At 45.2% G+C, this 27,349-nt stretch overlaps 1 protein-coding gene across 1 annotated transcript in view; it reads left to right on the forward strand.

Annotated features, from left to right (window-relative positions):
* synj1 (synaptojanin 1) overlaps nucleotides 1–27,349 on the forward strand; it is a 109,697-nt gene that overhangs the window by 26,341 nt on the left and 56,007 nt on the right. Inside the window, 6 exon segments of the mRNA XM_065004970.1 lie at nucleotides 8–91; nucleotides 12,283–12,344; nucleotides 17,317–17,413; nucleotides 17,980–18,155; nucleotides 24,383–24,464; nucleotides 25,163–25,315. Coding sequence (XP_064861042.1) covers nucleotides 8–91; nucleotides 12,283–12,344; nucleotides 17,317–17,413; nucleotides 17,980–18,155; nucleotides 24,383–24,464; nucleotides 25,163–25,315 — 654 coding nt within the window.

A 27,349-nucleotide genomic window follows, 5' to 3' on the forward strand; every position in this document is an offset into this window, starting at 1 on the left:
TCTGCAGGTGATCTTCCTGGATGACCAGGTGTCTTCCTTCATCCAGATCCGTGGTTCCATTCCTCTGTTCTGGGAGCAACCAGGAATACAGGTAGGACGATGGGTCTGCACCTGACAACAATATGGAAGCTGTAAATATTGACTTCAGTAGGATCGCGCACTCAAACTATATACAGTACCAGTCAACAGTTTGGACACACCTACTCATTCCAGGGTTTTTCTTAATTTTCTACTATTTTCTACATTGAAGAATAATAGTGAAGACATCAAAACTATGAATTAACACACATGGAATCATGTAGTTATCAAAAAAGTGTTAACCTCTATAGGGTTCACTGGCCAACATCCCGTGAAATTGCAGAGCGCCGAATGCAAATTAAATTACTAGAAATATTTAACTTTCATGAAATCACAAGTGTAATAAATAAAGCTTAACTTGTTGTTAATCCAGCCGTTGTGTCAGATTTCAAAAAAGGCTTTACGGCGAAAGCAAACCATGCGATTATCTGAGGACAGAGCTCAGCACACAAAACATTACATACAGTTACCAGCCAAGTAGATTAGTCACGAAAGTCAGAAATAGAAATAAAATGAATCACTTACCTTTGATCTTCGTATGGTTGCACTCAAAAGACTCCCAGTTACACAATAAATGTTTGTTTTTGTTCGATAAAGTTCCTCTTTATATCCAAAAACCTCCATTTTGTTGGCGCGCATTGTTCAGTAATCCAATGGTTCAAATGCGGTCACAACAGGCAGACGAAAATTCCAAATAGTATCGGTAAAGTTTGTAGAAACATGTCAAACGATGTTTATAATCAATCCTCAGGTTGTTTTTAGCTTAAATAATTGATCATATTTCAACCGGAATAATTAGCAAATAATTTCATTAAAAATAGTCATTTACAACATTAACAATGTCTACACTGTATTGCTGATCAATTTTATGTTATTTTAATGGACAAAATCAAGGACATTTCTAAGTGACCCCGGACTTTTGAACGGAGTATAACTCTGTGTAGTACTCCGTAGTTTGCTACTACTACATCATAATTTGCAAATTAATTAATTAAAAATCCTACAATGTGATTTTCTGGATTTGTTTTCTTCTCATTTTGTCTGTTATAGTACCTAATGATGAAAATTACAGGCCTCTCTCATCTTTTTAAGTGGGAGAACTTGCACAATTGGTGGCTGACTAAATACTTTTTTGCCCCACTGTATATGCATATCCTAGCTTCTAGGTCTGAGTAGCAGGCAGTTTACTTTGGGTACGCTTTTCATCTGGAGGTGAAAATAGTGCCCCCTACCCTAGTGAGGTTAAACAAATCAAAATATATTTTAGATTCTTCAAAGTAGACACTTTTTGCCGTAATGACAACTTTGCACACTCTTGGCAATCTCTCAACCAGCTTCACCTGGAATAATTTTCCAACAGTCTTGAAGGAGTTCCCACAAATTCTGAGCACTTGTTGGCTGCTTTTCCTTCACTCTGCGGTCCAATACATCCCAAACCATCTCAACTGGGTTGAAGTCGGGTGATTGTGGAGGCCAGGTCATCTGATGCAGCACTCCATCACTCTCCTTCTTGGCCCAATAGCCTTTACAAAGCCCGAAGGTGTGTTGGGTCATTGTCCTGTTGAAAACAAATTATAGTCCCACTAAGCGCAAACCAGATGATATGGCGTATTGCTAATGAATGCTGTGGTAGCCATGCCTTGAATTCTAAATAAATCACAGTCACCAGCAAAGCACCATCACACCTCTTCCTCCATGCTTCACGGTGGGATCCACACATGTGGCGATCATCCGTTCACCTACTCTGCCTCTCACAAAGACACAGCGGTTGGAACCCAAACAAATCTCAAATTTGGACTCATCAGACCAAAAGACAGATTTTCACCGGTCTAATGACCATTGCTTGTGTTTCTTGGCCCAAGCAAGTCTCTTCTTCTTATTGGTGTCCTTTAGTAGTGGTTTCTTTGCAGCGGAAGGCCAACATCCTGGAGTCGCCTCTACACTGTTGACGTTGAGACTGGTGTTTTACGGGTACTATTTAATGAAGCTGCCAGTTGAGGACTTGTGAGGCATCTGTTTCTCAAACTAGACACTCTAATGTACTTGTCCTCTTGCTCAGTTGTGCACCGGGGCCTCCCACTCCTTTTTCTAATCTGGTTAAAGCCAGTCTGTGCTGTTCGGTGAAGGGAGTAGTACACAGCGTTGTACGAGATCTTCAGTTTCTTGGCAATTTCTCGCATGGAATAGCCTTCATTTCTCAGAACAAGAATAGACTGACGAGTTTCAGAAGAAAGTTCTTTGTTTCTGGCCATTTTAAGCCTGCAATCGAACCCACAAATGCTGATACTCCAGATACTCAACTAGTCTAAAGAAGGCCAGTTTTATTGATTCTTTAAATCAGAAAAACGGTTTTCAGCTGTGCTAACATAATTGCAAAAGGGTTTTCTAATGATCAATTAGCCTTTTTAAAATGATAAACTTGGATTAGCTAACACAACGTGCCATTGGAACACAGGAGTGATGGTTGCTGATAATGGGTCTCTGTACGCCTATGTAGATATTCCATAAAAAATCTGCCGTTTCCAGCTACAATAGTCATTTACAACATTAACAATGTCTACACTGTATTTCTGATCAATTTTATGTTATTTTAATGGACAAAAAACTTGCTTTTCTTTCAAAAACAAGGACATTTCTAAGTAACCCCAAACTTTTGAACGGTAGTGTATTTTAACATTGGGCTGGCTGATCCTTTTCTAGATATACACACAGTGGCCAGTTTATTAGATACACCCATTTTGTACCATGTCGGACCCACATTTGCCTCCATAACAGCCTGAATTCTTCGGGGCGTGGAAATATTGCTCAATTGGTATCAAGGAACCTAACGTGTGGCAGGAAAACATTCCCCTCACCATTACACCACCACCACCAGCCTGTATTGTTGACAACAGACAGGATGGGGCCATGGATATTTGCTGCTTATGCCAAATCCTGACTCTGCCATCAGCATGACGCAACATGCTATTTTTCAGTGTTGGTGATCACGTGTCCCCTGGAGCCACTTCTTCTTGTTTTTAGCTGATAGGAGTGGAACAAGTTGTGGTAGTCTGATGCAATCGCCCATGTGTTGTGGGTTCCAAAATGTCGTTCTGTTCACAACTGTTGTACTGCGCCGTTATTTGCCTGTTTGTGGCCTGTTAGCTTGTACGGGTCCTTGCCATCCTCCTTCGACCTTCTCATCAACAGGCTGGTTTTTTTTTGTGCGTCGCTACGTGGATAGAAACCAACATGGCAGAGAGCTGTTCCGCTAATACCATCCGTCACTGAAAGTTACAGAGCCTTCAGAAAGTATTCATACCTCTTGACTTACTCCACATTTTATTGTGTTACAGCCTGAATTTAAAAACGGATTACATTTAGATGTTGTGTCACTGGCCCACACAGACAATACCCCGTCATGTCAAAGGAGAATTATGTTTTGACAAATTTTTTACAAATGATTTACAAATGTAAATATGAAATGTTTTGAGTCAATAAGTATACAAACCCTTTGTTATGACAAACCTAAATAAAATCAGAAGTAAAAATGTAGTTAATAGTAAAACCACTGGGCCTCGGGGACCCCCCCCCCCTCCCCAGTCAAGCTAATGAGCAGTCAGACTGCAACATTCTAAAAGTGTAATTAATACGTTTCATGTATATTATCGCAAATGTTTTAATAATTTGGTTATCTTTATGACGGTCTAAGGTAACATTCGATTATGATTTTTATTTTAAATAACACAATAGCATTTTCAATGATTTGTTACAAAATCTTTATTTTATTTTTTTACAGTTTTGACATAAATCTATGACAAGACCTGAAAATGGTTGTCTAGCAATGATCAACAAGCAATTTGACAAGAGTTTGAAGAATTTTGAAAAGAATAATGGGCAAATGTTGCACAATCCAGGTGTAGAAAACTCTTAGAGACTTACCCAGAAAGAGACAGCTGTAATCGAGGAGTTGTGCTTCTACAAGTATAGACTCAGGCGTGTAAATACTTGTGTAAATGAGGTATTTCTGAATTTCATTTTCAATAAATGTGCAAGTATTATGTCATTATGGAGTATTGTGACGTCATTATGGAGTATTGTGACGTCGTTGTGGAGTATTGTGACGTCATTATGGAGTATTGTGTCGCCATTATGGAGTATTGTGACGTCATTATGGAGTATTGTGACGTCGTTGTGGAGTATTGTGACGTCATTATGGAGTATTGTGTCGCCATTATGGAGTATTGTGACGTCATTATGGAGTATTGTGTGACGACATTATGGAGTATTGTGTGACGACATTATGGAGTATTGTGTGACGACATTATGGAGTATTGTGTGACGACATTATGGAGTATTGTGTGACGACATTATGGAGTATTGTGTGACGACATTATGGAGTATTGTGTGACGACATTATGGAGTATTGTGTGACGACATTATGGAGTATTGTGTGACGACATTATGGAGTATTGTGTGACGACATTATGGAGTATTGTGTGACGACATTATGGAGTATTGTGTGACGACATTATGGAGTATTGTGTGACGACATTATGGAGTATTGTGTGACGACATTATGGAGTATTGTGTGACGACATTATGGAGTATTGTGTGACGACATTATGGAGTATTGTGTGACGACATTATGGAGTATTGTGTGACGACATTATGGAGTATTGTGTGACGACATTATGGAGTATTGTGTGACGACATTATGGAGTATTGTGTGACGACATTATGGAGTATTGTGTGACGACATTATGGAGTATTGTGGGTCGTGAGAATTTATTTAATCCGTTTTAAATTCAGGCTGTAACACAACAAAATGTGGAGTAAGTCAAGGGGTATGAATACTTTCTGGAGGCTCTGTATGTGAGGAGGAGACTGGAGGGGTTTGACAACTTCTTCTATGGTAGATGAGTCACACATGGAGACAGCTTCTTCTATGGTAGATGAGTCACACATGGAGACAGCTTCTTCTATGGTAGACAAGCCATACAGAGAGACAGCTTCTTCTATGGTAGACAAGCCATACAGAGAGACAGCTTCTTCTATGGTAGACAAGCCATACAGAGAGACGGCTTCTTCTATGGTAGACAAGCCATACAGAGAGACAACTTCTTCTATGGTAGACAAGCCATACAGAGAGACACCTTCTTCTATGGTAGACAAGCCATACAGAGAGACACCTTCTTCTATGGTAGACAAGCCATACAGAGAGACACCTTCTTCTATGATAGACAAGCCATACAGAGAGACACCGTCTTCTATGGTAGACAAGCCATACAGAGAGACACCTTCTTCTATGGTAGACAAGCCATTACATAACAATGAATGGACACCGAGAGGAGTTGGCTGATAAAAACAGGCTGAACCACCAGGCTACCGGAAGAGGCTTTGGTAGTAATCCCATCCATCAGCTGTCTCTCTGGCAATTTAGCCAGGGGACAAGGTTACTTTGGTAGTAAGTTGTAAGTAGCCTTGTCCGAGCCAGAACGGCCCACAGAGCAGGAGCCCATCTCCTGTTTCTGTAGCGTGAGGCAGTTTGATGTACAAGAACATCCCCTGGACAGGTTTCTAGTAGCAGCAAAACAAAAGTCTCAGTGAAGGCTCCAGCAGCATGGCTGTATAGTAAACCATGGCAGTATAGTAAACCATGTCAGTATAGTAAACCATGGCTGTATAGTAAACCATGGCAGTATAGTAAACCATGTCAGTATAGTAAACCATGGCTGTGTAGTAAACCATGGCTGTATAGTAAACCATGGCTGTATAGTAAACCATGGCTGTGTAGTAAACCATGGCTGTACAGTAAACCATGGCTGTGTAGTAAACCATGGCTGTGTAGTAAACCATGGCTGTGCAGTAAACGATGGCTGTGCAGTAAACCATGGCTGTATAGTAAACCATGGCTGTGTAGTAAACCATGGCTGTGTAGTAAACCATGGCTGTATAGTAAACCATGGCTGTATAGTAAACCATGGCTGTATAGTAAACCATGGCTGTGGGCAGTAAACCATGGCTGTGTAGTAAACCATGGCTGTGTAGTAAACCATGGCTGTATAGTAAACCATGGCTGTGTAGTAAACCATGGCTGTATAGTAAACCATGGCTGTATAGTAAACCATGGCTGTATAGTAAACCATGGCTGTGGGCAGTAAACCATGGCTGTGGGCAGTAAACCATGGCTGGGCAGTAAACCATGGCTGGGCAGTAAACCATGGCTGTGTAGTAAACCATGGCTGTATAGTAAACCATGGCTGTGTAGTAAACCATGGCTGTATAGTAAACCATGGCTGTGGGCAGTAAACCATGGCTGTGTAGTAAACCATGGCTGTATAGTAAACCATGGCTGTGTAGTAAACCATGGCTGTATAGTAAACCATGGCTGTGTAGTAAACCATGGCTGTATAGTAAACCATGGCTGTACAGTAAACCATGGCTGTACAGTAAACCATGGCTGTACAGTAAACCATGGCTGTGTAGTAAACCATGGCTGTGTAGTAAACCATGGCTGTATAGTAAACCATGGCTGTGTAGTAAACCACGGCTGTATAGTAAACCACGGCTGTACAGTAAACCATGGCTGTACAGTAAACCACGGCTGTATAGTAACCCATGGCTGTATAGTAAACCATGGCTGTATAGTAAACCATGGCTGTATAGTAAACCATGGCTGTATAGTAAACCATGGTTGTATAGTAAACCATGGCTGTATAGTAAACCATGGCTGTGGGCAGTAAACCATGGCTGTGGGCAGTAAACCATGGCTGTATAGTAAACCATGGCTGTATAGTAAACCATGGCTGTACAGTAAACCATGGCTGTACAGTAAACCATGGCTGTATAGTAAACCATGGCTGTATAGTAAACCATGGCTGTGTAGTAAACCATGGCTGTGTAGTAAACCATGGCTGTACAGTAAACCATGGCTGTGTAGTAAACCATGGCTGTACAGTAAACCATGGCTGTACAGTAAACCATGGCTGTACAGTAAACCATGGCTGTACAGTAAACCATGGCTGTATAGTAAACCATGGCTGTGGGCAGTAAACCATGGCTGTATAGTAAACCATGGCTGTATAGTAAACCATGGCTGTATAGTAAACCATGGCTGTATAGTAAACCATGGCTGTGGGCAGTAAACCATGGCTGTGGGCAGTAAACCATGGCTGTGTAGTAAACCATGGCTGTGTAGTAAACCATGGCTGTATAGTAAACCATGGCTGTGTAGTAAACCATGGCTGTATAGTAAACCATGGCTGTATAGTAAACCATGGCTGTGGGCAGTAAACCATGGCTGTGGGCAGTAAACCATGGCTGGGCAGTAAACCATGGCTGGGCAGTAAACCATGGCTGTGTAGTAAACCATGGCTGTATAGTAAACCATGGCTGTGGGCAGTAAACCATGGCTGTGTAGTAAACCATGGCTGTATAGTAAACCATGGCTGTGTAGTAAACCATGGCTGTGTAGTAAACCATGGCTGTGTAGTAAACCATGGCTGTATAGTAAACCATGGCTGTGTAGTAAACCATGGCTGTATAGTAAACCATGGCTGTACAGTAAACCATGGCTGTACAGTAAACCATGGCTGTACAGTAAACCATGGCTGTATAGTAAACCATGGCTGTGTAGTAAACCATGGCTGTATAGTAAACCATGGCTGTACAGTAAACCATGGCTGTGTAGTAAACCATGGCTGTATAGTAAACCATGGCTGTATAGTAAACCATGGCTGTGTAGTAAACCATGGCTGTATAGTAAACCACGGCTGTACAGTAAACCACGGCTGTACAGTAAACCACGGCTGTATAGTAACCCATGGCTGTATAGTAACCCATGGCTGTATAGTAAACCATGGCTGTATAGTAAACCATGGCTGTATAGTAAACCATGGTTGTATAGTAAACCATGGCTGTATAGTAAACCATGGCTGTGGGCAGTAAACCATGGCTGTGGGCAGTAAACCATGGCTGTATAGTAAACCATGGCTGTATAGTAAACCATGGCTGTATAGTAAACCATGGCTGTACAGTAAACCATGGCTGTACAGTAAACCATGGCTGTATAGTAAACCATGGCTGTATAGTAAACCATGGCTGTGTAGTAAACCATGGCTGTGTAGTAAACCATGGCTGTACAGTAAACCATGGCTGTGTAGTAAACCATGGCTGTACAGTAAACCATGGCTGTATAGTAAACCATGGCTGTGTAGTAAACCATGGCTGTATAGTAAACCATGGCTGTATAGTAAACCATGGCTGTACAGTAAACCATGGCTGTACAGTAAACCATGGCTGTGTAGTAAACCATGGCTGTATAGTAAACCATGGCTGTGTAGTAAACCATGGCTGTGTAGTAAACCATGGCTGTGTAGTAAACCATGGCTGTACAGTAAACCATGGCTGTACAGTAAACCATGGCTGTGTAGTAAACCATGGCTGTACAGTAAACCATGGCTGTATAGTAAACCATGGCTGTACAGTAAACCATGGCTGTGGGCAGTAAACCATGGCTGTAAAGACTCTAGCAGCATGGCTGTGTGTCCTGTGCAGTTTCTAGGCCTGTAGAATGTAACGGTAACCTCTCTAATCATTCAAGAACTCTAGCCTCCCTAGAAGCGTGCTTATTGGCTGACTGACTGAAGAGTCTCATCTCAATAGGTTGTCCAGGTGTTCAATTTATTCTCTATTGTTTTACTCAGTCAGACCTCCTCCTTCAATGGCCAAACCTTGAATTCTGCACCTGTGTCACAAAACAACACTATTTTGCTCAAAACATATACATATATTTTACCCTTAAGTGTGTGTACTAGACTGTATTTGTACTTGGAGTATTGTATTTCAACAGGAAAATAATATCTGGAGTGGGACTTGTAATAAGCACTGTGAGGACAGGCAGAGGGTGATGTAATGCCAGCCCAGGCTAGCTGCCTGACTGTGAACATGGGTGGTGATAAATCACACACAAACAGTCATATGTTCAGGTACACCTACCTGAGGCAAAGGGGAGAGGAAGGATGGTGTCGATTTGACGGAGGAGGCTGAGGGGGAAACAGGCTGAGGCCCGTAGTGGGGGAAGACAGAGCCTCAAGGAGCATTTACCAATATCCCTTCTGAGTCTGCCAGGGTGTGCCCCTGTGTGTGTGTGTGTGGAGTGAGAGCGTGTGCCTGTGTGTGTGCCCGTGTGTGTGTGTGTACCCGTGTGTGTGTGTGTGCCCGTGTGTGTGTGTGTGTGCCTGTGTGTGTGCCCGTGTGTGTGTGCCTGTGTGTGTGTGCCCGTGTGTGTGTGCCCGTGTGTGTGTGTGTGTGTTTGCGTGTGTGTGTGTGTGTGGAGTGAGAGTGTGAGGTGTGTGTGTGTGTGTGTGTGTACTTAGCTGCATCTGTGACTCACTCAGTGTGACTCAGTCTGTGCAAGAAATGAGAGAAGGAAAGAGAGGCCAGTAAGGTAGAAACGGACAGATGGACAGATTGAGACAGATGGACAGATTGAGGCGGAGCCAGAGAGATAGCATGCGGATTCTGACAGACACCAGGACAATGGAGGACTGCTTCCTCCCCCTGTTTAGGACACTCCAGTCCCTCTGTCCGTGACAGACACCCAGGCTGAAATGACACCCTATTCCCTATATATAGTGCACTACTTTAGACCAGAGCCCTATGGCACCCTATTCCCTATATAGTGCACTACTTTAGACCAGAGCCCTATGCCACCCTATTCCCTATATAGTGCACTACTTTAGACCAGAGCCCGATGCCACCCTTTTCCCTATATATATATATATATTAGTACACTGCTAGCATCTGTTACTAAACCAATAACTAGCCAGCTAATATTGTTGCACTCACTAAGTCTAGAGGTCTTAGGTCTCGTTAACTGTAACCTGATTAAAGATGTGTATATACAGTACCAATCAACAGTTTGGACACACGCACTCATTCAATGGTTTTTCTTTATTTTTTCTACATTGTAGAATAATAGGGAAGACATCAAAACTATAAAATAACACATATGGAATCATGTAGTAACCAAAACAGTGTTTAACAAATCAAAATATATTTTTATATTTGAGATTCTTCGAAAGTAGCCACTCTTTTGCTTTGATGAACAGCTTTGCACACTCTTGGAATCCTCTCAACCAGCTGGAATGCTTTTCCATGAATACCCCGTAGACCAAATGCTACTTGCTCATCTCAGAGGCAGAAGGATGGGCGTAATGATTCTGGACGGCCAGATTGCAGCAGCCATATGGGGGAATCATAGGTGGCTTGTTTCAGCTAGTTAAAAAACAATCTTGTTCTAGATACCATGTCTTTTTTTTTTTATGTTGTTTTGACAATTATGTAATTATGTAAAATTCTGGCAATTTAATGATTGACTTTGTTAGGAAGAGAAACAGTTCGCAACGAGCCAAGCGGCCCAAACTGCTGCATATACCCTGACTCTGCATGCACTGAACACAAGAGAATTGACACAATATCCCTGGTTAATATTGCCTGCTAACATGCATTTATTTAACTAAATATGCAGGTTTAAAAATATATATATACTTCTGTGTATTGATTTTAAGAATTTTAAGATGTTTATGGTTGGGTACATTCGTGCAACGATTGTGCTTTTTTCGCGAATGCGCTTTTGTTAAATCATCCCCCGTTTGGCGAAGTTGAAGTAGTCTGTGATTCGACGATCAATGAACAGGCATCGCATTAATTACATGCAACACAGGACAAGCTAGTTAAACTAGTAATATCATCAACCATGTGTAGTTAACTAGGGAATATGTGAAGATTGATAGTTTTTTTTTACAAGATAAGTTTAATGCTAGCTAGCAACTCGCCAAGGTCCTTTTGACGCTGCATTCGCGTAACAGGTGGTCAGCCTGCCACGCAGTTTCCTCGTGGATTGCAATGTAATCGGCCATAATTGCCGACCGAAAAGGCCAATTTACCGATTAAGAACATTTGAAATCGACCTCTCGTTTTGAGTCCTGTCACGTCTATGCTAATATGGCTAAAATTCACTAGATAACCAACAACTGTAACGATGTATCTGAGAAACAAGTGCTCATTGTGCATATGTATTAATTTTTTTAGTTAGTTTTAGAGTCTAATATAATAGTTGAAGTAAAGTTTTAGTCTCCCAAACTGGTTTGTTAATTATTTTAATTAATTGTACTGAATAGTTTATTTTTTTTATGATTTAGTTTTTGTTTACTATAATAACCTTAGTGTGTTCATTCGACTCCCTAGTGATGGATGTATCTGGATACTAGAGAGGATGACCACATGACCCTGCTGTCTTTCTCTCTCACCCTCTTTCTCACCCTCTTTCTCTCCCTGTCTCTCTCCCTGTCTCTCTCTCTCCCTGTCTCTCTCTCTCCCTGTCTCTCTCTCTCCCTGTCTCTCTCTCTCCCTGTCTCTCTCTGTCTCTCTCTGTCTCTCTCCCTCCCTGTCTCTCTCCCTCCCTGTCTCTCTCTGTCTCTCTCTGTCTCTCTCCCTCCCTGTCTCTCTCTCTCCCTGTCTCTCCCTGTCTCTCTCTGTCTCTCTCTGTCTCTCTCTGTCTCTGTCTCTCTCTGTCTCTCTCTCTCCCTGTCTCTCTCTCTCTCCCTGTCTCTCTCCCTCCCTGTCTCTCTCCCTCCCTGTCTCTCTCCCTCCCTGTCTCTCTCCCTCCCTGTCTCTCTCCCTCCCTGTCTCTCTCCCTCCCTGTCTCTCTCCCTCCCTGTCTCTCTCTCTCCCTGTCTCTCTCTCTCTCTCCCTGTCTCTTTCTCTCTCTCCCTCCCTGTCTCTCTCTCTCCCTCCCTGTCTCTCTCCCTCCCTGTCTCTCTCCCTCCCTCCCTGTCTCTCTCCCTCCCTCCCTGTCTCTCTCCCTTCCTGTCTCTCTCCCTCCCTGTCTCTCACCCTTCCTGTCTCTCTCCCTCCCTGTCTCTCTCTCTCCCTCCCTGTCTCTCTCTCTCCCTCTCTCTCTCTCTCCCTCCCTGTCTCTCTCTCTCCCTCTCTCTCTCTCCCTGTCTCTCTCCCTCCCTGTCTCTCTCCCTCCCTGTCTCTCTCCCCCTCCCTGTCTCTCCCCCTCCCTGTCTCTCTCTCCCTCCCTGTCTCTCTCTCTCCCTGTCTCTCTCTCTCCCTGTCTCTTTCTCTGTCTCTCTCCCTGTCTCCCTGTCTCTCCCTCCCTGTCTCTCTCCCTCCCTGTCTCTCTCTCTCCCTGTCTCTCTCTCTCTCTTAAAGGTGGGCTCTCATCGTGTCAAGCTCTCCAGAGGGTACGAGGCCAACGCACCGGCTTTTGAGAGGTAATTAGTCTTGTTAGCTGTGTAAACCGTACAGTAGTGAGAGGAGATGAGAGACACCCCCCTTTCCCCTAGATGATGAGCTTTGTACTGATGCAGTTGGTTGAAAGGAAAGTTCTGGGCCACCAGATAAGACTGGACACTGTATGCATCCTAAATGACATCCTATGATCCTTCTATAGGGCACTACTCTGGACCAGAGTCATATTGGGGATAGTGCACTACTCTGGACCAGAGTCATAATGGAAATAGTGCACTACTCTGGACCAGAGTCATATTGGGGATAGGGCACTACTTTGGACCAGAGTCATAATGGAAATAGTGCACTACTCTGGACCAGAGTCATATTGGGGATAGGGCACTACTTTGGACCAGAGTCATATTGGGGATAGTGCACTACTCTGGACCAGAGTCATATTGGGGATAGTGCACTACTCTGGACCAGAGTCATATTGGGGATAGTGCACTACTCTGGACCAGAGTCATATTGGGGATAGTGCACTACTCTGGACCAGAGTCATATTGGGGATAGTGCACTACTTTGGACCAGAGTCATATTGGGGATAGTGCACTACTCTGGACCAGAGTCATATTGGGGATAGGGCACTACTCTGGACCAGAGTCATATTGGGGATAGTGCACTACTTTGGACCAGAGTCATATTGGGGATAGTGCACTACTTTGGACCAGAGTCATATCGGGGATAGTGCACTACTCTGGACCAGAGTCATATTGGGGATAGGGCACTACTTTGGACCAGAGTCATATTGGGGATAGTGCACTACTTTGGACCAGAGTCATATTGGGGATAGTGCACTACTCTGGACCAGAGTCATATTGGGGATAGGGCACTACTTTGGACCAGAGTCATATTGGGGATAGGGCACTACTTTGGACCAGAGTCATATTGGGGATAGGGCACTACTCTGGACCAGAGTCATATTGGGGATTGGGCACTACTTTGGACCAGAGTCATATCGGGGATAGTGCACTACTTTGGACCAGAGTCATATTGGGGATAGTGCACTACTCTGGACCAGAGTCATATTGGGGATAGTGCACTACTTTGGACCAGAGTCATATTGGGGATAGTGCACTACTTTGGACCAGAGTCATATTGGGGATAGTGCACTACTCTGGACCAGAGTCATATTGGGGATAGGGCACTACAGAGGGAATAGGGTGTCTGTCTACTTCTACTAGGTCACACAGAGAGAGAGAGAGACATTACACTCCTGTCTTGTTGACATTAGCAAGGCTGCAGTAGGATCTAAATGCTACTCTACTGAGCAGAAATATAAATGTGTAACATGTCAAATGTTTGATCCCATGTTTCATGAGCTGAAATAAAAGATCCCAGAAATGTTCCAAATGTACAAAAAGCGTATTGCTCTCAAATTTTGTGCATACATTTGTTTACATCCCTGTTCATGAGTATTTCTCATTTTCCAAGATAATCCATCCACCTGACAGGTGTGGCATATTAAAAAAAGCTGATTAAACAGCACGATCATTACACAGGTGCACCTTGTGCTGGGGACAATAAAAGGCCACTCTAAAATGTGAAGTTTTGTCACACAAAGCAAAGCTACAGATGTCTCAAGTTTTGAGGGATCGTGCAATTGGCATGCTGACTGCAGGAATGTCCACCAGAGCTGTTGCCAGTTAATTTAATGTTAATTTCTCTACCATAATCCGCCTCCAACATTGTTTTATGGAATTTGGCAGTACGTACAACCAGCCCCACAACCACAGACCAGGTGTAACCACGCCAGCCCAGGACCTCCACAACCACAGACCAGGTGTGACCACACCAGCCCAGGACCTCCACAACCACAGACCAGGTGTGACCACACCAGCCCAGGACCTCCACAACCACAGACCAGGTGTGACCACGCCAGCCCAGGACCTCCACAACCACAGACCAGGTGTAACCACACCAGCCCAGGACCTCCACAACCACAGACCAGGTGTAACCACACCAGCCCAGGACCTCCACAACCACAGACCAGGTGTGACCACGCCAGCCCAGGACCTCCACAACCACAGACCAGGTGTAACCACGCCAACCCAGGACCTCCACAACCACAGACCATGTGTAACCACACCAGCCCAGGACCTCCACAGCCACAGACCAGGTGTGACCACGCCAGCCCAGGACCTCCACAACCACAGACCAGGTGTGACCACGCCAGCCCAGGACCTCCACAACCACAGACCAGGTGTGACCACACCAGCCCAGGACCTCCACAACCACAGACCAGGTGTAACCATGCCAACCCAGGACCTCCACAACCACAGACCAGGTGTGACCACACCAGCCCAGGACCTCCACAACCACAGACCAGGTGTAACCATGCCAACCCAGGACCTCCACAACCACAGACCAGGTGTAACCATGCCAACCCAGGACCTCCTCAACCACAGACCAGGTGTAACCATGCCAACCCAGGACCTCCTCAACCACAGACCAGGTGTAACCATGCCAACCCAGGACCTCCTCAACCACAGACCAGGTGTAACCATGCCAACCCAGGACCTCCTCAACCACAGACCAGGTGTAACCATGACAACCCAGGACCTCCACTTCTGGCTTCATCACCTGAGGGATCATCTGAGACCATCCACCTGGACAGCTGATGAAGCTGTGGGTTTTGCGCAAATGAAGAATTTCTGCACAAACTGTCAGAAATCGTCTCAGGGAAGCTCACCTGCGTGCTCGTCGTCCTCACCAGGGAAGCTCACCTGCGTGCTCTTCGTCCTCACCAGGGATGCTCACCTGCGTGCTCGTCGTCCTCACCAGGGAAGCTCACCTGCGTGCTCTTCGTCCTCACCAGGGAAGCTCACCTGCGTGCTCGTCGTCCTCACCAGGGAAGCTCACCTGCGTGCCTGTCGTCCTCACCAGGGAAGCTCACCTGCGTGCTCGTCGTCCTCACCAGGGAAGCTCACCTGCGTGCTCGTCGTCCTCACCAGGGAAGCTCACCTGCGTGCTCTTCGTCCTCACCAGGGAAGCTCACCTGCGTGCTCGTCGTCCTCACCAGGGAAGCTCACCTGCGTGCTCTTCGTCCTCACCAGGGAAGCTCACCTGCGTGCTCTTCGTCCTCACCAGGGAAGCTCACCTGCGTGCTCGTCGTCCTCACCAGGGAAGCTCACCTGCGTGCTCGTCGTCCTCACCAGGGAAGCTCACCTGACTGCAGTTTCACGTTGTAACTGACTTCAGAGGGGAAAATGCTACTTTTGACGGAGAAGTGTGCTCTTGACGGATTCCAACTGTACCGGGCAGGTGGCAGACTGTGTGTATGGGGTCGTGTGGGCGAGCGGTACCCTGCTCTGGGGTTATGGTATGGGCAGGCGTAAGCTACGGACAACGAAAACACTTCAATATTGTGATGAGATCCTGAGGCCCATTGTCGTGCCATTCATCCACTACCATCATCATAACCAACAGATGTATATCTGTATCCCCAGTCGTGAAATCCATAGATTAGAGCCTCATGAATTCATTTAAATTGACTGATTTCCGTATATGAAATGTAACTCAGTAAAATCTTTGAAATTGTTGCATGTTGTGTTTTATATTTGTGTACAAGGTGGTTGTTACCATGACTGCTAACCATTACCTACACCTGTAATATCCCCTGTCTGAGTGGGGCTTCTCTGTTGTGGGGTCTTCTGTCTGTGGGTCTTCCCTGTAGTGGGGTCTTCTGTCTGTGGGGTGGGGGGGGTGTGTCTGTGGGAGTGATATCTCACCTGTGTATGTGACTGTGTTCCAGAGTGATATCACACCTGTGTGTGTGACTGTGGTCCAGAGTGATATCTCACCTGTGTATGTGACTGTGGTCCAGAGTGATATCTCACCTGTGTATGTGACTGTGGTCCAGAGTGATATCTCACCTGTGTATGTGACTGTGGTCCAGAGTGATATCTCACCTGTGTATGTGACTGTGTTCCAGAGTGATATCTCACCTGTGTATGTGACTGTGGTCCAGAGTGATATCTCACCTGTGTGTGTGACTGTGTTCCAGAGTGATATCTCACCTGTGTGTGTGACTGTGGTCCAGAGTGATATCTCACCTGTGTATGTGACTGTGGTCCAGAGTGATATCTCACCTGTGTATGTGACTGTGTTCCAGAGTGATATCTCACCTGTGTATGTGACTGTGGTCCAGAGTGATATCTCACCTGTGTATGTGACTGTGTTCCAGAGTGATATCTCACCTGTGTTCCAGAGTGATATCTCACCTGTGTGTGTGACTGTGTTCCAGAGTGATATCTCACCTGTGTATGTGACTGTGGTCCAGAGTGATATCTCACCTGTGTATGTGACTGTGTTCCAGAGTGATATCTCACCTGTGTAGGTGACTGTGTTCCAGAGTGATATCTCACCTGTGTGTGTGACTGTGTTCCAGAGTGATATCACACCTGTGTGTGTGACTGTGGTCCAGAGTGATATCTCACCTGTGTATGTGACTGTGGTCCAGAGTGATATCTCACCTGTGTGTGTGACTGTGTTCCGGAGTGATATCTCACCTGTGTATGTGACTGTTCCGGAGTGATATCTCACCTGTGTATGTGACTGTTCCGGAGTGATATCTCACCTGTGTATGTGACTGTTCCGGAGTGATATCTCACCTGTGTATGTGACTGTGTTCCAGAGTGATATCTCACCTGTGTATGTGACTGTGTTCCAGAGTGATATCTCACCTGTGTGTGTGACTGTGTTCCGGAGTGATATCTCACCTGTGTATGTGACTGTTCCGGAGTGATATCTCACCTGTGTAGGTGACTGTGTTCCGGAGTGATATCTCACCTGTGTATGTGACTGTGTTCCAGAGTGATATCTCACCTGTGTAGGTGACTGTGTTCCAGAGTGATATCTCACCTGTGTATGTGACTGTTCCGGAGTGATATCTCACCTGTGTAGGTGACTGTGTTCCAGAGTGATATCTCACCTGTGTATGTGACTGTGTTTCAGGCACTTCAGTGCTCTGAGGAGGCTGTATGGGAAACAGGTGATCATCAACCTGCTCGGCATGAAGGAGGGAGAACACATGCTCAGCAAAGCATTCCAGGTACATAACCTCTCCTATAACCCTTAACCCCTCCTATAACCCTTAACCCCTCCTATAACCCTTAACCCCTATAACCCTTAACCCCTACAACCTATAAGCCTTAACCCCTATAACCCTTAACCCCTACAACCTATAACCCTTAACCCCTACAACCTATAACCCTTAACCCCTACAACCCTTAACCCCTATAACCCTTAACCACTATAACCCTTAACCCCTACACCCCTTAACCCCGAACTCCTCCTATAACTCTTACCCCCGAACTCCTCCTATAACCCTTAACCCCAAACTCCTCCTATAACCCTTAACCCCTACCCCTCCTATAACCCTTAACCCCAAACTCCTTCTGACCCTAACCTGTTCAGCATGAAGTAGGGAGAACACATGCTCAACAAAGCACTCCAGATACATCTAACCTTACTATAACCCCAACCATAACCCAATCAACAAAGCACTCCAGATACATCTAACCTTACATTCTCCAAGGTTCATGTACCTGGAGCAGATTTCAGATTTTTGTTTTTATGTACCTCTTAAATGTGAACGTCCCCCCCCCCCCCTGTCAGAGTCACCTGAAGGCGTCCGAACACGCCGGAGCTGTGAAGATGATTAACTTCGACTACCATCAGATGGTGAAGGGCGGAAAAGCGGACAAACTCCACAGTGTCCTCAAACCTCAGCTCAACAAGTTTCTGGATGCCTGTAGCTTCTTCTGCTACTCTGGAGAGAAGGGGGTTACCAAGTGAGACCACACACACACACACACACACACCACACGCACACACACACACACCACACGCACACACACCACACACACGCACACACACACACCACACGCACACACACCACACACCACACGCACGCACGCACACACACACACACACACACACCACACGCACGCACACACACACACACACACACACCACACGCACACACACACACACACCACACCACACACCACACACCACACCACACACACACACCACACACACACCCCATACACACCCCCACACACACACACACACACACACACACACACACACACACACACACACACACACACACACACACACACATACACACACACACCCCATACACACACACACACACCCCATACACACCCCATACACACACACACACACACCCATACACACCCCATACACACACACACACACCCCATACACACCCCATACACACACACACACACACCCCACACACACACACACACACACACCACACACACACCACACACACACATACACACACACACACACACACATACCCCATACACACACCACACACCACACACACACCCCATACACACCCCATACACACACACACACCCCATACACACCCCACACACACACACACCCCACACACACACCACACACCACACACACACACCACACACACACCACGCACACACACACACCACGCACACACACACACACACACACACACACCCCATACACACGCACGCACGCGCACGCACACACCCCATACACACACACACACACACACACCACACACACACCACACACACGCACGCACGCACACACACCACACACCACACACACACCGCACGCACGCACACACACACACACACACACACACACACACACACACACGCCAGCAACAAATTCCGAATCTATACATCCAAGTATAACTGACCAGGTTATGAAAGACAATCGTTGTAATTTAGAGTTCTGTAAAATTAGTGTGGAAAAGGTGATGTTGTTTTTGTTGTTGTTTGTTTTGTTTGTTTTGTTTGTCTCTCAATAATGACAAACCCCCTAGAACCGACAACTTGAATGGAAAATGATTTGAAGATGGGAGCAGGTTATATTGCCACTCCTATTTGCAATCTCTTCAATCTAAGTCTACGGGAAATTGTGTCAAGCCTCAAGCCTGGAGGGAAGCAAACAACTATTCCCGTTAAACAAAGAAAAAGAGAAGCACCGTTTACCGGTTCAACCAGCTGACCAATCAGCCTGCTACTGACCCTTAGGGGAGGAGAGGGAGAAGGAGAGGAAGGGAAGGGAGGAAGGGAAGGGAGGAGGAGGAGAGGAGAGGGATGAGAGAGGGAGGAACTTTTTTTTTTACCAGATACAATAAACAAATGAACTGACTTTCAGATCGCTTACAAGGGAAGGGCACTCAGCACGTAGAGCAACTAACACAAATGACTTGATGATTGGCTGAAAATAATTGTTAAGAACGTTGTGGTAGCTGTTTTTTTTGTGTTTTTTTTTTGTTAAAACTTCAGTGCAGATTTTGACATTATTGTGCTTTTTTTTTGCTTCTGAAAGAATTACAAATGTGTTATGGCTTTACACCCCCTGCTATAATGTGGATAAAGAGTTACCTGTCTAACAGAACACAGAGGGTGTTATGGCTTTACACCCCCTGCTATAATGTGGATAAAGAGTTACCTGTCTAACAGAACACAGAGGGTGTTATGGCTTTACACCCCCTGCTATAATGTGGATAAAGAGTTACCTGTCTAACAGAACACAGAGGGTGTTATGGCTTTACACCCCCTGCTATAATGTGGATAAAGAGTTACCTGTCTAACAGAACACAGAGGGTGTTATGGCTTTACACCCCCTGCTATAATGTGGATAAAGAGTTACCTGTCTAACAGAACACAGAGGGTGTTATGGCTTTACATCCCCTGCTATAATGTGGATAAAGAGTTACCTGTCTAACAGAACACAGAGGGTGTTATGGCTTTACATCCCCCTGCTATAATGTGGATAAAGAGTTACCTGTCTAACAGAACACAGAGGGTGTTATGGCTTTACACCCCCTGCTATAATGTGGATAAAGAGTTACCTGTCTAACAGAACACAGAGGGTGTTCTAGAATGGAAGCCTCTCCAACATAATCCAGGTAGAGTTTGGCATACCTCCGGGTAGAGTTTGGCATACCTCCGGGTAGAGTTTGGTATACCTCCGGGTAGAGTTTGGTATAACTCCGGGTAGAGTTTGGCATAACTCCGGGTAGAGTTTGGTATACCTCCGGGTAGAGTTTGGCATACCTCCGGGTAGAGTTTGGCATACCTCCGGGTAGAGTTTGGCATACCTCCGGGTAGAGTTTGGCATACCTCCGGGAAGAGTTTGGTATAACTCCGGGTAGAGTTTGGTATACCTCCGGGTAGAGTTTGGTATACCTCCGGGTAGAGTTTGGCATAACTCCGGGTAGAGTTTGGCATACCTCCGGGAAGAGTTTGGCATACCTCCGGGAAGAGTTTGGCATACCTCCGGGAAGAGTTTGGCATACCTCCGGGAAGAGTTTGGTATAACTCCGGGTAGAGTTTGGTATAACTCCGGGTAAAGTTTGGCATACCTCCGGGTAGAGTTTGGCATACCTCCGGGTAGAGTTTGGCATACCTCCGGGTAGAGTTTGGCATACCTCCGGGTAGAGTTTGGCATACCTCCGGGTAGAGTTTGGCATACCTCCGGGTAGAGTTTGGCATAACTCCGGGTAGAGTTTGGCATAACTCCGAGTAGAGTTTGGCATACCTCCGGGTAGAGTTTGGCATACCTCCGGGTAGAGTTTGGCATACCTCCGGGAAGAGTTTGGTATAACTCCGGGTAGAGTTTGGCATACCTCAAGGTAGTTTACTTAGCCCTCACTTTTTTCCCCCTATTTTGACTAATGACCTGCCACTAGCATTAAACAAAGCCTGTCTCCATGTTTGCTGATGACTCAGCATTAAACAAAGCCTGTCTCCATGTTTGCTGATGACTCAGCATTAAACAAAGCCTGTCTCCATGTTTGCTGATGACTCAGCATTAAACAAAGCCTGTCTCCATGTTTGCTGATGACTCAGCATTAAACAAAGCCTGTCTCCATGTTTGCTGATGACTCAGCATTAAACAAAGCCTGTCTCCATGTTTGCTGATGACTCAGCATTAAACAAAGCCTGTCTCCATGTTTGCTGATGACTCAGCATTAAACAAAGCCTGTCTCCATGTTTGCTGATGACTCAGCATTAAACAAAGCCTGTCTCCATGTTTGCTGATGACTCAGCATTAAACAAAGCCTGTCTCCATGTTTGCTGATGACTCAGCATTAAACACATCAGCTACCGCAGCAAATGAAAAGCACTGCAACTCTTAAAAGCTGCAGTTAGTTTTAACAATGGGTGGCAATTTAATAAGATGGTACTAAATATTTCCAAAACTAACAGCATTGTATTTGAGACAAATCGTTCACTAAACCCTAAACCTCAACTACATCTTGTAATGAATAATGTGGCAGTTGAGCAAGTTGAGGAGGCTAAACTACTTGGAGTAAAACCTGGATCGTAAACTGTCATGGTCAAAACATATTGATACAACAGTAGCTAAGATGGGGAGAAGTCTGTCCATAATAAAGTGCTGCTCTACCTTCTTAACAACACTATCAACAAGGCAGGTCCTACAGGCTCTAGTTTCTACCTTCTTAACAACACTATCAACAAGGCAGGTGCTACAGGCCCTAGTTTCTACCTTCCTACCAACACTATCAACAAGGCAGGTCCTACAGGCCCTAGTTTCTACCTTCTTAACAACACTATCAACAAGGCAGGTCCTACAGGCCCTAGTTTCTACCTTCTTAACAACACTATCAACAAGGCAGGTCCTACAGGCCCTAGTTTCTACCTTCTTACCAACACTATCAACAAGGCAGGTCCTACAGGCCCTAGTTTCTACCTTCTTAACAACACTATCAACAAGGCAGGTCCTACAGGCCCTAGTTTCTACCTTCTTACCAACACTATCAACAAGGCAGGTGCTACAGGCCCTAGTTTCTACCTTCTTAACAACACTATCAACAAGGCAGGTCCTACAGGCCCTAGTTTCTACCTTCCTACCAACACTATCAACAAGGCAGGTGCTACAGGCCCTAGTTTCTACCTTCTTAACAACACTATCAACAAGGCAGGTCCTACAGGCCCTAGTTTCTACCTTCTTAACAACACTATCAACAAGGCAGGTCCTACAGTTCCTAGTTTCTACCTTAACAACACTATCAACAAGGCAGGTGCTACAGGCCCTAGTTTCTACCTTCTTAACAACACTATCAACAAGGCAGGTCCTACAGGCCCTAGTTTCTACCTTCTTAACAACACTATCAACAAGGCAGGTCCTACAGGCACTAGTTTCTACCTTCTTAACAACACTATCAACAAGGCAGGTCCTACAGGCTCTAGTTTCTACCTTCTAAACAACACTATCAACAAGGCAGGTCCTACAGGCCCTAGATCTGTCGCAGATGGACTACTGTCCAGTCATATGTTCAAGTATCACAAAGAGAGACAGGCAAGTTACTGTATGCCCAGAACAGAGCAGCACAGCTAGCCCTTAAATATACACGGAGAACTAACATCAATGTCATGCATGTCCATCTCTCCTGGCTCAATGTAGAGGAGAGATTGACTTCATCACTACTTGTCTTTGTGAACGGTATTGACATGTTGAAAGCACCGATCTGTCTGTTCATAAGACTAGTACACAGATCAGACACCCATAGATACCCCACAAGACATGCCAGCAGAGGTCACAGTCTCCATGTCCAGACTTCCACATCAGGTCACTAAAGCGTCAGGTCACTGAAGCATCAAGTCACTAAAGCATCAGGTCACTAAAGCTTCAGGTCACTAAAGCTTCAGGTCACTAAAGCGTCAGGTCACTAAAGCGTCAGGTCACTAAAGCGTCAGGTCACTAAAGCGTCAGGTCACTAAAGCTCCAGGTCACTAAAGCTCCAGGTCACTGAAGCTCCAGGTCACTGAAGCTCCAGGTCACTGAAGCGTCAGGTCACTGAAGCGTCAGGTCACTGAAGCGTCAGGTCACTAAAGCTCCAGGTCACTAAAGCATCAGGTCACTAAAGCTCCAGGTCACTAAAGCGTCAGGTCACTAAAGCGTCAGGTCACTAAAGCGTCAGGTCACTAAAGCGTCAGGTCACTAAAGCGTCAGGTCACTAAAGCGTCAGGTCACTAAAGCGTCAGGTCACTAAAGCTCCAGGTCACTAAAGCTCCAGGTCACTAAAGCGTCAGGTCACTAAAGCGTCAGGTCACTAAAGCGTCAGGTCACTAAAGCAAGAAGATTTTAAAAAATAAATATGTATTACACAACACCTCACAGGGACTGTGAAGAGCCACACATTCTAACATACAGTACACACACACACACACACACACACACACATATTGTAATTCTGTGGTATTGTGGATTTTATATTGTAATAATGTCTTGCATAATGTTATGGGTTATTGATGATGTAAACCCTGTTTGGACCTTAAGAAGAGTTGCCTTGGCAATAGCTAATGGGGAAGGGTTGCCTTGGCAGCAGCTAATGGGGAAGAGTTGCCTTGGCAGCAGCTAATGGGGAAGGGTTGCCTTGGCAGCAGCTAATGGGGAAGGGTTGCCTTGGCAGCAGCTAATGGGGAAGGGTTGCCTTGGCAGCAGCTAATGGGGAAGAGTTGCCTTGGCAGCAGCTAATGGGGAAGGGTTGCCTTGGCAGCAGCTAATGGGGAAGGGTTGCCTTGGCAGCAGCTAATGGGGAAGGGTTGCCTTGGCAGCAGCTAATGGGGAAGGGTTGCCTTGGCAGCAGCTAATGGGAAGGGTTGCCTTGGCAGCAGCTAATGGGGAAGGGTTGCCTTGGCAGCAGCTAATGGGGAAGAGTTACCTTGGCAGCAGCTAATGGGGAAGGGTTGCCTTGGCAGCAGCTAATGGGGAAGGGTTGCCTTGGCAGCAGCTAATGGGGAAGGGTTGCCTTGGCAGCAGCTAATGGGGAAGAGTTGCCTTGGCAGCAGCTAATGGGGAAGGGTTGCCTTGGCAGCAGCTAATGGGGAAGAGTTGCCTTGGCAGCAGCTAATGGGTCCTAATAAATCCTCAACTCTCTTCTCCTTCTCCTTCTCCTCCTCCTTTCCTTCTTCTCCTCCCCTCTCCTCCTCCTCTCCTTCTCCTCCTCCTCTCCCAGGTCTCAGAGTGGTACCCTCAGGACCAACTGTCTAGACTGTCTAGACAGAACCAACAGTGTCCAGGCCTACTTCGCTTTGGAGGTGAGACACACACATTCAGTCTCACACATGGACTTTAAGTTAATGGATCTCTATTTTAAGAAGCTCCTCTGTGACATGAATGTGTAGCTGGCAAAGCATGACTCATATTCAAGGAATCTCCTACCCTGACTCTCTACCCTCTCTCCATCCCTCCTCTCATCCCTCTCTCCTCCTCCTCCCTCTCTCCTCCTCCCTTCCTCTCCTCCCTTCCCTTCCTCTCCTCCCTCTCTCCTCTCCTCCCTTCCTCTCCTCCCCTCTCCTCCTCCTCCTCCTCCTCCCTCTCTCCTCCCTCTCTCCTCCCTCTCTCCATCCCTCCTCTCTCCATCTCTCTCTCCTCCTCCTCCCTCTCCTCTCCTCCTCCTCCTCCCTCTCCTCTCCTCCTCCTCCCTTCCCTTCCTCTCCTCCCTCTCTCCTCCTCCTCCCTTCCTCTCCTCCCTCTCCTCTCCTCCTCCTCCCTTCCTCTCCTCCCTCTCCTCTCCTCCTCCTCCCTTCCTCTCCTCCCTCTCCTCTCCTCCTCCTCCCTTCCTCTCCTCCCTCTCTCCTCTCCTCCTCCTCCCTTCCTCTCCTCCCTCCCTCTCTCCTCTCCTCCTCCTCCCTTCCTCTCCTCCCTCTCCTCTCCTCCTCCTCCCTTCCTCTCCTCCCTCTCTCCTCTCCTCCTCCCCCCTTCCTCTCCTTCTCCCTCTCCTCTCCTCCCCTAGATGTTACCTAAACAGCTAGAGGACATGGGTCTGACAGAGAAGCCCCAGCTGGTAGCCAGGTTTCAGGAAGTGTTCAGGTCCATGTGGACGGTTAACGGAGACTCTGTCAGCAAGATCTACGCTGGGACTGGAGCCCTGGATGGAAAGGCTAAGGTAGAAGAATATACACAGACAGACAAACACAGACACAGAGACAGACACAGAGACAGACACAGAGACAGACACAGAGACAGACACAGAGACAGACACAGAGACAGACACAGAGACAGAACCACAGGCACGCAGACAGACAGACGCGCAGACAGACACGCAGACACACACACAGACACACAGACAGAGACATCTATCTATTCTGGGACTAGAGTCTATCTATCTATTTATCTATCTATCTATTCTGGGACTAGAGCCCTGGACAGAAAGTCTAAGGTAAAAGAACACTAACACCATGTAGACTAGATGTGTGTGCTCTGTTAACTCCTGTATGTGTGTGTGCTATATCTTCCCCTTTTTGCTGTCCTCTGGACCTCTCCACCTGTTGGGTAAGTTGACGATCCTGTCACTGTCCTGCCTTTCACCTGTAATACCCTGTTCCTGTCTGGATGTGGTGATGGTTTCCTCATTAAGGGGGGTTTGTCTGTGTGTCTTCTGTCAAATCAAATGTTACTGGTTCCACAAATGCTTGTGTTTCTAGCTCCAACAGTACAGTAATATAGATACATGCTTGTGTTTCTAGCTCCAACAGTGCAGTAATATCTAGATACATGCTTGTGTTTCTAGCTCCAACAGTGCAGTAATATCTAGATAAATGCTTGTGTTTCTAGCCCGGCTAGTAACAGTGACTAAGTTCAGGGCAGGGTACCGGGTAGAGGCTGGCTAGTAACAGTGACTAAGTTCAGGGCAGGGTACTGGGTGGAGGCTGGCTATCAACAGTGACTAAGTTCAGGGCAGGGTACTGGTTGGAGGCTGGCTATCAACAGTGACTAAGTTCAGGGCAGGGTACTGGGTGGAGGCTGGCTATCAACAGTGACTAAGTTCAGGGCAGGGTACCGGGTAGAGACTGGCTATCAACAGTGACTAAGTTCAGGGCAGGGTACTGGGTGGAGGCTGGCTAGTAACCGTGACTAAGTTCAGGGCAGGGTACTGGGTGGAGGCTGGCTTGTGGTGACTAAGTTCAGGGTACCGGGTAGAGGCTGGCTAGTAACAGGGACTAAGTTCAGGGCAGGGTACTGGGTGGAGGCTGGCTATCAACATTCAGTCTCCACCCAGTACCCATGTAAATAATGTAATATAATGTAATATATACATTACATTTACATTTAAGTCATTTAGCAGACGCTCTTATCCAGAGCGACTTACAAATTGGTGCTTTCACCTTATGACATCCAATATAACACCATATAATATAATGTAATATAATGTAATATAACAACATGTAATATGATGTAATATAATGTAATATAATGTAATATAACACCATGTAATATAATGTAATATAACACCATGTAATATAATGTAATATAACAACATGTAATATGATGTAATATAATGTAATATAATGTAATATAACAACATGTAATATGATGTAATATAACAACATGTAATATGATGTAATATAACACCATGTAATATAATGTAATATAATGTAATATAACAACATGTAATATGATGTAATATAATGTAATATAATGTAATATAACACCATGTAATATAATGTAATATAACAACATGTAATATGATGTAATATAACACCATGTAATATAATGTAATATAATGTAATATAACACCATGTATTATAATGTAATATAACAACATGTAATATAATGTAATATAATGTAATATAACACCATGTAATATAATGTAATATAACAACATGTAATATAACACCATGTAATATAATGTAATATAATGTAATATAACACCATGTAATATAATGTAATATAATGTAATATAACACCATGTAATATAATGTAATATAATGTAACATAATGTAATATAACAACATGTTATGTAATATAATGTAATATAATGTAATATAACACCATGTATTATAATATAACAACGTGTAATATAATGTAATATAACACCATGTAATATAATATAACAACATGTAATATAATGTAATATAATGTAATATAACACCATGTAATATAATGTAATATAACACCATGTATTATAATGTAATATAAC

Source organism: Oncorhynchus nerka, linkage group LG19, assembly GCF_034236695.1.
Source record: "Oncorhynchus nerka isolate Pitt River linkage group LG19, Oner_Uvic_2.0, whole genome shotgun sequence".
Classification (NCBI taxonomy): Eukaryota; Metazoa; Chordata; class Actinopteri; order Salmoniformes; family Salmonidae; genus Oncorhynchus; species Oncorhynchus nerka.